At 38.7% G+C, this 12,942-nt stretch overlaps 2 protein-coding genes across 2 annotated transcripts; one reads left to right on the top strand and one right to left on the bottom strand.

The window, feature by feature from the left end:
* Window positions 1–501: 501 nt before the first annotated feature.
* TAS2R42 (taste 2 receptor member 42) lies at window positions 502–1,431 on the top strand. The gene has a single exon (XM_059934486.1). It carries the CDS (start codon window positions 502–504, stop codon window positions 1,429–1,431), a length of 930 nt encoding a protein of 309 aa, XP_059790469.1.
* A 5,512-nt stretch (window positions 1,432–6,943) lies between these two features.
* Window positions 6,944–10,440, bottom strand: SMIM10L1 (small integral membrane protein 10 like 1). The gene has a single exon (XM_059935310.1). The coding sequence runs from the start codon at window positions 10,249–10,251 to the stop codon at window positions 10,045–10,047; it is 207 nt and encodes a 68-aa protein (XP_059791293.1). The 5' UTR covers window positions 10,252–10,440; the 3' UTR covers window positions 6,944–10,044.
* Between the last annotated feature and the right edge of the window lie 2,502 nt (window positions 10,441–12,942).

Raw genomic sequence — 12,942 nt, 5'->3', positions numbered from 1 at the left:
TACGGATTTTATTAAATGAAATTGATGAATAATGCTTGTATTGTAGAGGTTATTTTTAGAGAACTCTATTAAAATTAAGAAACTTGAATCTAAATGGTATTGAGTTTCTGTTGAAAAAGAAAGTACAAATCAGTATAAAGAAATCTGTCTCATATTTGCATGTTTGACTTTTCCAGATGTCCTCACAACTGGAAAATTGCTGCCAGTGCCAATGATGAGTGGGCACATTTACTGTTTAATTTGGCAATCAGTAGCTGATTGAAAGTAATGTTAAGTTTTTCATTTAGAGCTGTGAGACTAGATCTCCTTGCACAAATTTCAGACCTATGGCTGGAATAAAAGAGGAAGTTCTTTATGAAGATAAGTGAGATGGTATCTGAGTTTCACTGAGCATTTTTTAGTAGAAAAGTGAAAAGTATCAAACTGGATATCATACAACACTTTGACCGCCAAAAAAATCAGTGAAAAATAGTATTAGCTTTCTGGATTCTTTCTACAGCAATGCCATCTGGAGTTGAAAATACTTTTCTGGTAGAGGTAATAGGAGAATTCATGATTGGAATGCTGGGGAATGGGTTCATTGTACTAGTTAACTGCATTGACTGGGTGAAGAGACCGAAGTTCTCATCAGCTGACTGCATCCTCACCGGCCTGGCAATCTCCAGAATCAGTCAACGTTGGAAAATGCTATTTGACTCGTTTGTACTGGTGTTATGGCCACATCTATATGCCATTGATAAACTGGCAAAAATTTTTTGGACCCTGTCCAATCACCTAGCTACCTGGTTTGCTACTTGTCTAAGTGTTTTCTGCCTCTTTAAAATAGCCAGTTCCTCCCACCCCTGCTTCACCTGGCTGCGGTGGCAAATTCGTAGAGTGGTACTTGTGCTTCTGTTGGGGTCTTTGCTCTTACTGTTTTTGAACTTTGAATTAGTAGATGCATTTAATGGTGTCTGGACTAATGTCTACAAAATATATGAAAGAAACTCAACATGGCCCTCAGATGTAAGTAAAACTCTGTATCTTGACATGTTGATTGTTTTCACCTTCATCTGCCTAATCCCCTTTCTTCTGTCCCTGACCTCATTGCTCCGTTTATTCCTCTCCTTGATGAGACACACCAGGAATTTGCAGCTCATCCCCAGCTCAAAGGACTTCAGCATAGAGGCCCATAAAAGAGCCATGAAAATGGTGATGTCTTTCCTCCTCCTCTTCATGGTTCACGTTTCTTCTGTCCTATTAACAGGTTGGGTTTTCCTTAAACTGCAGAAACATCAAGCCAATTTGGTTGTCATGTTAACTTTGACTCTTTTTCCTTCAAGCCACTCATTTATCCTAGTTTTGGCAAACAACAAGGTGAGGCAAAATGCCTTAGGACTACTGTGGTATCTTAACTGCCACCTGAAAAGAGTGAAACCTTTAGCTTCATAGACTTTTCCAGAATTTTCTATATTCCAAGAGAACTGAATTAATGAAGAGACATTGAAGATCCATTTTAACTTCTGTTTTTCTCACTGGATTCTTTGAGATACTATTGTGCCTCACAAATTTTCCCTAGAATGGCCTACAAACTAACAATCTACTCACATAGGTGAGTAGATTTTTTAAAAGCGAACATCATTGTCATCGTAACACTTTCTAGTAACAAGAAAATATTAGAGACACTATGAATATAAAATATATAATGCAATATGTATTCATTTTATATATGCTGGAAAATATTTACTACAGTCATATGTCAGGAAAAAAACCCATGATTATTTAGACATGAAAATCCTTTCCAAGGTAGAGTAGGTGAAATATTTGTACAATATTAAGTTAAAAATAAATCAAGGAATAAAAATTTTGTAAGCATGGCATCTTAAAATGGCAGACGTAACTTTGAAAACAGAGGCTCAGACTATCTATCATTAGGGATCCAAGCTAGACTAGCCACTACCTTTCTAGAATAAGAAAAAAATCAACTGAATTTATAAAAAGGTACTGAATAATTATCCCTAAGTGTATAATAATACTTATGTGTCTACTTTGACATGGAATTTGTATGGGGTGTGTGTGTGTACATCTACGGATTATATGAACAGTAATGTCCCTGGTCAGAGAGGATAAAAACAACCAACTCACCAGAGATAAAAACAAAGTTTACAAGAGAATATCACATATTTGTAGAATTTTTGGACATGTTTGTGTGCATATATAGTGCTGAGTTGACATTTATAGTAATTAAAGTAAAAGCAGCTGAAAATGTATATACATCTTAAGGCCAGCAGGTGGCAAAATTGTGCTTGCTAATGATATTACAATTTTGAATACAATAATTCATAATTTTGCTAGTAATTTTAGAGATTACAATTGTAAACATTTTTTAAAACCATAAAAAATTAAGAAATTTTTGTTAGGATTTATAGTTGCCATAATTATTCAGTGGTAGAAGCAAACAAACAAAAAAACCCAAAAACAACTTTGAAAATATGTGGGTTATAAATTAATTTTGATGGAGCAGTAGGCCAAGTCTGACACTAGGAAGAATGTAAGAACCATAAGAGCTTTGTAAAGCGTGCCTTTACTCCAGGGAACAGGGCTATGGGGTACTCTGATGTATCCATAATGATAATGATACATGTATATGCAGATCTCCGTAAAGATTTAGATTTCTAAGCTGCATTCATTATGTTGGACACTATATAATAAATTTCCTGGGTAGGGGTAGGGGGAATTACATGAAGGTGGTCAAAAGATACAAACTTCCAGTTATAAGATAAGTAGTACTGGGGAAGTAATGTACAGTGTGATGACTATAATTAACATTGCTGTATGGTATATTTGAAAGTTGCTAAGAGAGTTGTTTGTAAAAGTTCTCATCACAAGGAAAAAGACATCTTTTTTTTGGTATTCATACTAGATGATGGATGTTAACTAAACTTATTGTGGTAATCATTTTGCAATACATGTAAATCAAATTGTTATGTGTACACCTTAAACTTATACAGTGCTGTGTGTCAATTATATCTCAATAAAACTGAAAGAAAAAATAAATTTCCTAATGGTTGTCACTGGGATTATCTTGTTTTAGGAAAGGTGAAATTCTCATTATACTGGTTATATTTAGATTCAGTACTGAGGATAATTTGATTTAGAATCCCTTTCAGTAAAAAAGTTAAAAATTACTTTGTGCTTATTAGAAGTAAGCATAGTTTTAGTTTTTAGATTTACATTTCAGTGTTACTAAACTTTTCTTTAATGACCTATAAGATAAAAAAAGATTTAGGCAACTATGCATAGCCCTGGGTGCTTATGAGGAATTTAGCAGTAAATGTCTCATTAGGATTAAGTTCTCCCTACTCATGTACTAATCTTGGAGAGGTGAAGCTATAAGAAGTAGGGGCCTGGGAACTTCCCTGGTGGTGCAGTGGTTAAGAATCCACCTGCCCAATGCAGTGGGCACAGGTTCGAGCCCTGCTCCGGGAAGATCCCACATGCCGCGGAGCAACTAGGCCCCTGTGCCACAACTACTGAGCCTGCGCTCTAACGCCTGTGAGCCACAACTACTGAAGCCCGCACGCCTAGAGTCCGTGCTCCACAGCAAGAGAAGCCACTGCAATGAAGCCCGCGCACCGCAACGAAGAGTAGCCCCTGCTAGCTGCAACTAGAGAAAGCCCGCGCGCAGCAGCAAAGACCCAATGCAGCCAAAAATAAAAAATTAAATTAAAAAAAAATAAAGTAAAAAAAAAAAAAGAAGTAGGGGCCTATTCCACATAATAGAAGCACAGAAAATGACTATAAAAAGGTGAAGTCTGGGTTATGGGCTGGGCATTGTCTACCAATGTATTTATTGTCTTCTCCCTATTAAAATGGCATTTAGAGATTAAGTTCTGTGCCTCTCCCTTCCATAAGAAGAAGCCTGTGTTAGAGATCCCAGCCTTGATCCAAGAAAAGCTACTAGTATCACATCCATAGCTAGTCTCATGCAATCTGGAGAGAACTGAATCCTATTCTGGGACCAAATTATTGGGAAAATAAAATGATTGTCCGTGCTTTCTTGCTGATCACTTCCCTCCAAAATAAACTTTTTATAGTCGAAGTAATGAGTTTTTTGGGTTTTTTTTTTCAGCTTGCCCACACCTGAGATCAGGAGTGTTGCAAATAACCTGTTTCTAATCTCAAAAGAGGCTTATGCCTGAGCTCTGCCCTAGGCCTAGAACTTAAACTGAGAAGATATTTTAGTGTTCAAGCCATGTTGTCTTGAACTTTACTGAAAAGGTCCCAGTAGAAATACGCATGGGTGAATACAGAACGTGATAATGTTGAATCTCTGATGGTTCAGGTGTTCTATCTGCTGCTCTTGATTAAACCTCATGTTCTCCAAGGCAGGGGCTTTCATAACAGAAGTACAGAAATCAGGGGGGCACCTGCAAAACCCATTCTTCCACAGTCCACCCACCTTAACATTGGTTAGGGCTGTCTATCGAGATCTATGCCCTGTGCTGGATTGCCCAGAATAAACCATTTAAAAATGGATCAGATGGTTGGTTTGATCAATTAAAAAAAAGACTATTTTTTTTTTGGAGGGGGATTATTTGAAGGAATAAAAGCTCGGGTGACAGATGGGTTATTTTCGACTTTAGCAATTTGGAGGGACACCAACGTAGATACGGCTTCAGAAGACTAAGGCACTATCTTAACTTGTATGTTAGTACCTCTGTTTCTTAGCCCCAGGTTTAAATGAGTTAGTTTTAAAATAACTTCTTTTCCCTTCCATATGGATCTAACCTGACCTCTAAATTTTAAGGCTTCTATTAATTGTACTCATCTTTGACTGCAGTTTGAGATGCTTTTTATCAATTAAAAAGCTAAAACAGTCTTTTGAAAAACAGCTCTTTTTTCAAATTAAACATCTTTTTGTTTCTTTATCTGTTGGACACAATCTCTATTACTGTGCCAATGATTTTAGAGCCAAGATGTTCTAAGTACAGTATTTCCTTAGTGGTTTTTGCTTTTTCGTTGTGTGATGATTTATTTTTCCTCATTTTGGTTCATATGAAAAAGTATACCCACTCTCCCTCACCCAGTATATGAAAGATCTCCATTCCGCTTTATTTTTCACTGATGGCACTCCACCACCTTACTGTGAATAAATCCACTGGGTGCTTGAAAGCCATAAGGATGAGCAAGAATTTCTCATGTTCACTGCAGATCCCTAATTAGGACAGAAACTGGCAGGAGTGCCCTCAGATGTACTGCAACTAAGATGTACTTTACTAAGAATTCCAGTGTTTCTTCATTTGTTGTAGGCACCAGCAATGTCCTTTGGCCTTTCAGTTCTTCCAAGAGCATTGCTGAGATTTGTATAAGTGAGGAGTGGGGGTGGGGAGGAGTTGGTTTCAGCTGCAAAAGATTCATGACCTGACCTGGTGGTAATCCTGCTGGGCAATAGGCTATCATCTGTTCTTGCTGAAATTGCAAGGAAGTTCCCTCACTTAGGGTAATTCAAGAAATAGACTGATGTGACTCAATCCAGCCCAAGTGTTGGAAATTCTGATAGCTATTGAAGAGGTTCTTTCCTTGGTCCACTGTGTTTGGAATCTTCCAAATCTACTCCTCAGACTACCTTCCAGGCATTAGGATTTTCCTCTCCTTCTTTTGTACCTATATTCATAAACTTTCTATTCCGCCACCACTTTATGTCTCCATATGTAAGTTCTGTTTTCTTCTTGACTCTATCAAATGCTATTGATGCTCCAAGAAAAGTCTCCATTAAAGAGACTTTAATGCAGAATTTTGTAACCGGGAATTTAGTTAGGCCTCCTCAGAACAGCAATGACTTATCTTCAAAATTCATGTTTTTACCTGATCTCCACTCCGTCATGGGAAGGAAAGTGTTTTCTTTCCATCCTAGGGGAAATGAATGTCCTTTCCTCTGTGTCCTCCATCACCTTCATCCCTCTTCCCCACAAATAGGCCAAATTTCCCCACAAATTAGGCATCAGAGTATAAAATACTCGAATTTACATATCAAATAATGTTAAATATTTATATTCTAATACAAAAGGCCCTCAATAATTATATTAAAAAGAGATATCCTCAAGTATTACTCAGGTAATACTTACGTTTGAGAATTTGAGAAAAGCGACGGGATTATTCAGAATTACCTACACATGTAAAAAAAATTGAATCCCTCATCAAATGTATCTTTAGTAATAAACTTGAGATGCACTTGTGGTTTGGCCAGTTACTATGACCTTGGGAAAGTTACTTAACCTCACTAAATCCTAGTTTCCTTACCTGAAAAAATGATGAAAATATCTTTCTCATAGGGTACACGTGAGGATTATGATCATGTAAGTAAATAACTTTTCATAGTTCCTGCTATTAAAATCTCAATAAAATTTAAAAAACATGCTGATAGTGATATGTTCTTTTTTTTTCAAGTTTTTTTTTTTTTTTTTGATGTGGACCATTTTTAAAGTCTTTATTGAATTTGTTACAATATTGCTTCTGTTTTATGTTTTGGTTTTTTGGCCACAAGGCATGTGGGATCTTAGCTCCCTGACCAGGGATCGAAACCACACCCCCTGCATTGGAAGGCAAAACCTTAACCACTGGACCACCAGGGAAGTCCCGATGATACATTCTTTTAGCCAACTAATCATAAGTATTTTTACCCTCAATTTTTAAATTCTTAAAAAAAAAATCTTGCTCCCTAACCCTTAGGTTATGTGTTTACTATGATCACTATTTCCCTTTAAACTACAAGAGTCTCCATTCCCCCAGCATTCTTGTCAGTTGCACTGCATAAAAAAGTTTTTTTCTTTATTGATCAGAATTATGCCACCTCTTTGCTTCTTCAAGTTTGAGATCTCTGGGCCAATCAATATTCTTCATGGCCTGAAAAAGCTTGATTTATGGGAGAAATAAAGTAGATGACTTTAGTATCAGACACAAACACATCTTTATTTCTTTTATTGACTGCTAACTAAGTGTAGAAAAACCAACTAATTTGGCATTCATTCAACAATATTTACTCACATTAGGCAATGCTCTAGGCTGGGGATTGAGAAAATCTTTGGCTTCATGGATGTGACCTGGAAGGATGCCAGGAGGAATAAAATTCCTTGTAAATTAGAATAGTAAGTGGTTAATAATAAGTAGGGCAAAAATCTTGTTTTCTCCCGTGGGAAACTTTACTGAGTTGTATCATGTAGGAAGAAAAATACACATCTGGTTTTAAGAGCAATTGTTAAGAATAAATGGTAAATCATGGAGCTTTCATTCAATTCCTACTATATATTTGCTGATATTACAGGCTGTAAAATTCGATAGGATACAGTATCTTCCCTCACAGGGCTTCTAATCTAGTTGGAGGATATAATAATAAATCTGCTAAAGTGCCTTAGTTTCTTCAGTGTAGCAAAACACTAATATGAAGAAAAAAAGGTTGAGGAAGGCACACGTTCATTAGCCACCCAAATGGAGCATCCCTGTATGTCACCATTCCAGGGCTAATGGCAGCCTCATTCTTCTGTGTTACAAATTGGGACATTAGTGCCTCTAGGAAATAGTGATGCCCACCATTTGTCAGCCCATTGGCAATACTGAATTATTTCATTGATCAAATTACATTTCTGATATTTTAGACTAAAATGTTTTAGTCCCTGCTCTTTCACAGCAATACGTAATTACCACGGGAAGAGATCAAAGTCCAGGAAACCTGTCTTCTTGGATATTCTTTAAAAAACATCTGATAATGCACAATTAAGCACAAATAAGGAAGCCTATGAAAATGGCATAGGTTGATATTATCACAGCCCTTTAGATGGATTAAAAGAAATGATCTCTAATCTGGTCAGGAGCATCTGGGAAAAACTTAATGGAAAAAGTGATGTCTAAGTTCAGCCTTAAAACACAGGTAGAGTAACCATAAGCCAAAAAAAAAAAAAAAAAAAAAGGTACAGAAGGCAGAAGAAAGTGTACGTAGAAAGAGGAAGATGCTCTAGTTTGGCTGGAGACAAGGAATGAAGGGTAGGAAGAAGTTACTCAAAGCAAGACATTGTGCTACAGGGGGCACTTATTTTATAATCCTAGAGTACACTTGTTTGTTGGATACAATTAGTGGAATACGGAACACTACAAATAGTTTAAATCTTTACTTTGGCAAATAATTGCCCCTTTCAGCTCAAATCTCTCTTCCTGGAAGGTCTTCCCTACACCCCCATTGTCAGTAATCTACAAACCTCCTTCAGTACTAAAACCCTCCATTGGAAAAGCAGGCACTCCATATGAGAGTTTTAAGTTTTATTCACAAGTTAATGAAATATTGTTATAACAAATACTCTTTACTGTGTACAGTATGTATCAAGCACTAAGTCAGGCTTATTTTTAATTCCCGACTGATCTTTAAAGGTGGGTATTTTTACTCTCATTTAATAGAATTGAGAAAACTGGGGTTTAGGCAGATTAATGGGCTCACCTGGACCGCAAAATTAGTTTGTATTTTAACAGAGGTCTGCCTGATATATATATCTCCACACACACACACGGCTAAGAAAAATCACCGTTACTGTTAGACTGGTAGTGAAAAACAGCAGTCCTCCACCTTTCTCTGTCTATCCCTGATTTCCTTTCTCCAGAGACTACCAATTTTAACTCTTAGCTATTTCTTACTGTACTCTAAGTGACAAGTTATACTGCTTTTTAAAAATCTTTTCTATATCAGATCTTGATTGATTCTCCCCCATTACATATACATCTCTCTCTTCTCCAATCCTTGCAATGTTACCTAATAATCTGTTATCTGTATTCAGTGTTTATATCATTATAACTGACTTTATATGATGAGTAGTAATATTCTTCACAGTTGAGTTATGCAGTGTAGTTCTTGAAAATTTTTTTATTCTTCCCGGGGTTCATAATTGCCTCAGCTTTGCTTCCTAATTAGAAAAAATTTTGCAGACCACTAATTCATCTCCAGACTCTCTGAAATCTAAAAATCTCTTGACTCTATATTCAAATACATCAGGTAATCTGAGACATTCCACCCTAACTCTAACCTCTAGGCATTTCTTGTTGACCTCATGCTGTTCTCCCCTCCTCTTCTCTCTCTTTCATATAGTTACATTTTAGCAACTTTATGGCTACTCTTTAAATAATAAAATGCCCTCTTCCCCCATCGACAACAGAATTTTCCTCAGCTTCCCACTTTAAAAGACACCATTGCCATTCCAGGTACACTCACTTTTACGCCATCAAGGCTGATAACATGTGCATTCAACTTTGTAACTGTAAGTATTCTCTTAAAAAGATGAAAACCATAAACAGCATTTACATTACTATGATTATTTAAATGTTATTCAATAAATCGCCAAGCTTTGTGCTATGACTGGATTTCCTTCTCTTTGGCTCCAAGATTTTGAACTGCATGTTACTCATAGGGACACTGAAATAAAGTCTCCTTTCTTACACTCCCTCTGTTCAAAATCCTGCAGCATTTTACATTGTTTCGTATTTGAAGGATGTGTTTCCTGTACAGTTTTTTTTCACTGAAAGCTTCTGATCGTCATTTGTTTTTCCGTGTGGGATGAAGAAATATATGCCCTCCACAGCATATCCTTAAGATCTCCAGCTTCTTACTCATTCAGCGTCCTGCTTATATTCCAGTCTCATACTCCCGAAATTTACTGATTAAAGTAATATGGACCATGAGCTTGTACATTCTTGTCCTGAAAATTTTAGTAGCTTTCCCTTTTTGTAATACATCCTGTTCGTCCCGTTTTTGTTTTAAGGATGCACAGTTTCTTAAATATTGTCGTGGGTCTTAACTGAAGTTCTTTCTCGGCTGCCGGAATCGCGTATTTCCTCTTCGTAATCTCGGCAAGGTCTCGGTGACATTCCAGGAGCTCGGCTGAGAGCGGAGAGCACAGCCGCGGAGGGAGCCCAGGCACTCTCGCGAGACAGCGGGACTCCTCGCCCTCAGCTCCGCGGCGCCGCGGGGCCTCCTGGGAGTCGGCCATAATGCAGGCCCGGAATGCCGGCGGCTTCCTCAGGGCTCTAAAAGTGTACCTGCAAGCGGATGTTGAGGACCACGGAGCCTGCGATGTAGAAGTACGGGAAGTTCATGCGCAGCTGCCAGGCCAGCTCGAAGAAGGCGAGGAGGGTGCGGGAGAGCCCCTTGCAGAAGACCCCGTACGAGCCGGGGGCCGCGGCCAGGCTCGAGGCCTTGAGAGCCAAGGATGACGGAGCCGCCGCGGTGGCCATGGACGCGGTGTCGCCGCTCGCCCGGTGTGGTGCCTGGAGCGCAGGGTGACCGTAGACCCCGCGGACCCCCCGACAGACGGCAGTGACCGGGAGGGGCCGGGGGCTAAGCGGCAGCTGGCCTCACACTTGCGCCTGACGTAGCCGCGGCTGCTTCGCTAACGGCGGTGAGGCGGGGGCTGCGGTTGGCGCTCCGCCCCTTCCTGTCTGCTGCTTAAAATGGTATTCAGCGTTTAGAGTTTTAACTCTTGGTAGGTCGGGAACGGGTTATTTATTTACATATATACCATGCAGTTATTTTGTACAGCATATACGAACAGCCTTACTGATACTGTTTTCACTTTAAAATGAAGAAAGGAAGCTAAGTAAAATTCTGGAACTTGCCCGAGGCGCTTGCATTAAAACTCGGGTTAGTCTGCTCTGTGATCTGGGCTACTAGCCAGGAATCTTAACCAGTTGATTCCGTAACATTAACTTTAATATTAGGGCAAGGTGAACTCCTCACATAAGCCAGTTTGGGCACAGAGTCTCCGTATTTACAACATGCTTTAACTTAAAGGATCACAATCTCAGGCAGTGGATTTCCTATGTATTAGGACGATTTCAGATGCAAGTGTTAGAAATTACACACTTATTTAAGCAAACACACACACACATATCCACGTATATAAAACTGTATAAAACGCAGTTGTGTATCCCCAACTAGAATTTCTTTTGCTACTTTGCTACCAGTACCAACCCAGCAACTAGACGGCACCTAGAGGAACTGATTACTGCTCACTCAAGACAACTTCTAAAATACTGGTATAGAGACTGAAGAGTAGTGTAAGATAAATGACAGCTCAGAACCAGTAGATGTATCGTTTCCACATAGGAGTACAATTTATCTTTTCTGAAAATTGAAAGAATAATAGAGGTATTCAGGGTCACAGAAGTCATTAAGTCCCTGTATCTTCCATTTCCAACTACGTAAAACTATGTGGACTCATTCTCTTCCACCATTCTTCTGCTCTTCGCTCCCCTCCCTCCCCCCTAGCTCTTGTTAACTCCATGAAAACCAGATCTTTCATTCTGAGCCCACGGGGAAAGCAGCAGCCATTTATCAATATTTATAACATGGCTAGGTTGATATCCCGTTCCAGTTGGAAAGGAATAGGCAAAGAAGGCAGTCATGAAGCTCCAGCTCCTACTTGTTAATGCTGCAGAGCTGACGAAAGATTTCTATCAGGTGAAAGTGACAGTGGAGAGTGGGATAGGATCAGTATTTTACATGATTGTGTTTTTTTATTCTGTCCCTTGATGTTTAGATTTGAATGAGTGATCCACACTTTTTGCCAAGTAGGCACACATAAGTAAGCTTCAACAGGAACACGTCTTAAACCATTTCTCCAGATGATGCTTCATTGACATTGACTCTTTTTTTTTTTTTTAAACTTCAAGTCATGTTTTTTTAATGATTTTTTTTCCTCCATATTTTAAATTTATTTATTTATTTATTTATTTTTGGTTGTGTTGTGTCTTCGTTTCTGTGAGGACTTTCTCTAGTTGTGGCAAGCGGGGGCCACTCTTCATCGCGGTGCGCGGGCCTCTCACCATCGTGGCCTCTCTTGCTGCGGAGCACAGGCTCCAGACGCGCAGGCTCAGTAGTTGTGGCTCACGGGCCTAGTCGCTCCGCGGCATGTGGGATCCTCCCAGACCAGGGCTCGAACCCGTGTCCCCTGCATTAGCAGGCAGACTTAACCACTGCACCACCAGGGAAGCCATTCATTGACTCTTTAACTTGGCCTTCCTTTCCAAATCTTTCTTATCCCCTTATTGTTGACCCTATATTCCCAATTTAGTACTTTTTTTTTTTTTCTCCTTTAAAGTAAATGTTTATTGGGAAAGTCAAGTCTGCTGAATTTACAATGATTTGCTATTAAATCATCATGAAGCTTAAAATCCCCAGAGGTCATGCTCATCTTTTCATCACACACATTGCTTTTCATTTTCAGGAGGCCTAGACAGGCTCTGAAAAGTAGTTCATCTCACTGGGTTTCACATCAGTAGGGCCAGGAATGCAACCTAAAGCTCTTGGTAGAGCTCTGCCTTAAGAGGAGATCATACCAAGATCAAATGTAAGTGCATCATTTCTTTTTTTTTTTTTTTTTAACATCTTTATTGGAGTATAATTGCTTTACAATGGTGTGTTTCTGCTTTATAACAAAGTGAATCAGTTATACATATACATATGCCCAGTTTAGTACTTTTTAATGGCTTGTTTGGTTTAATCATGCTTTGAAAAAGTTTTAAGGTAAGCTGCAGCAGGTCTGCAAATTCTCAGCTCCTTTTTTAAAGAATTTGCCAATATAAATGTTCTATTATATAAAAACAAATGCATTCAGGCTGCAAGGATTGGATCCAAACGATCCAAGCCTAAACACAAGAGAAAAGTTACAACTCAGTGAAAGAGTCTGTCCCACATTTGCAGGCTAACAGATTGAGTTTAGCCTTTCAGTAGGCATCACATCAGGAACCGTTTGATGTTTAGTGGAAACCTTTATGTAGGTTTAGTAAACTCAGTGAAAGAAAAATTGTAACATATGATAGCAATGATTAGATCCCATAGTAACACTGCAATTTCTGGGTCAAGACTGTACATTCAAGCATCAGATTTGTGTCATACTGAAGCAAACCATTAGCTGCAACATCAGA

This window comes from Balaenoptera ricei, chromosome 10 (genome assembly GCF_028023285.1).
Source record: "Balaenoptera ricei isolate mBalRic1 chromosome 10, mBalRic1.hap2, whole genome shotgun sequence".
Taxonomy (NCBI): domain Eukaryota; kingdom Metazoa; phylum Chordata; class Mammalia; order Artiodactyla; family Balaenopteridae; genus Balaenoptera; species Balaenoptera ricei.
Note: the sequence above shows the minus strand (reverse complement) of the source record. Positions and strands in the feature narration are given on the sequence as shown.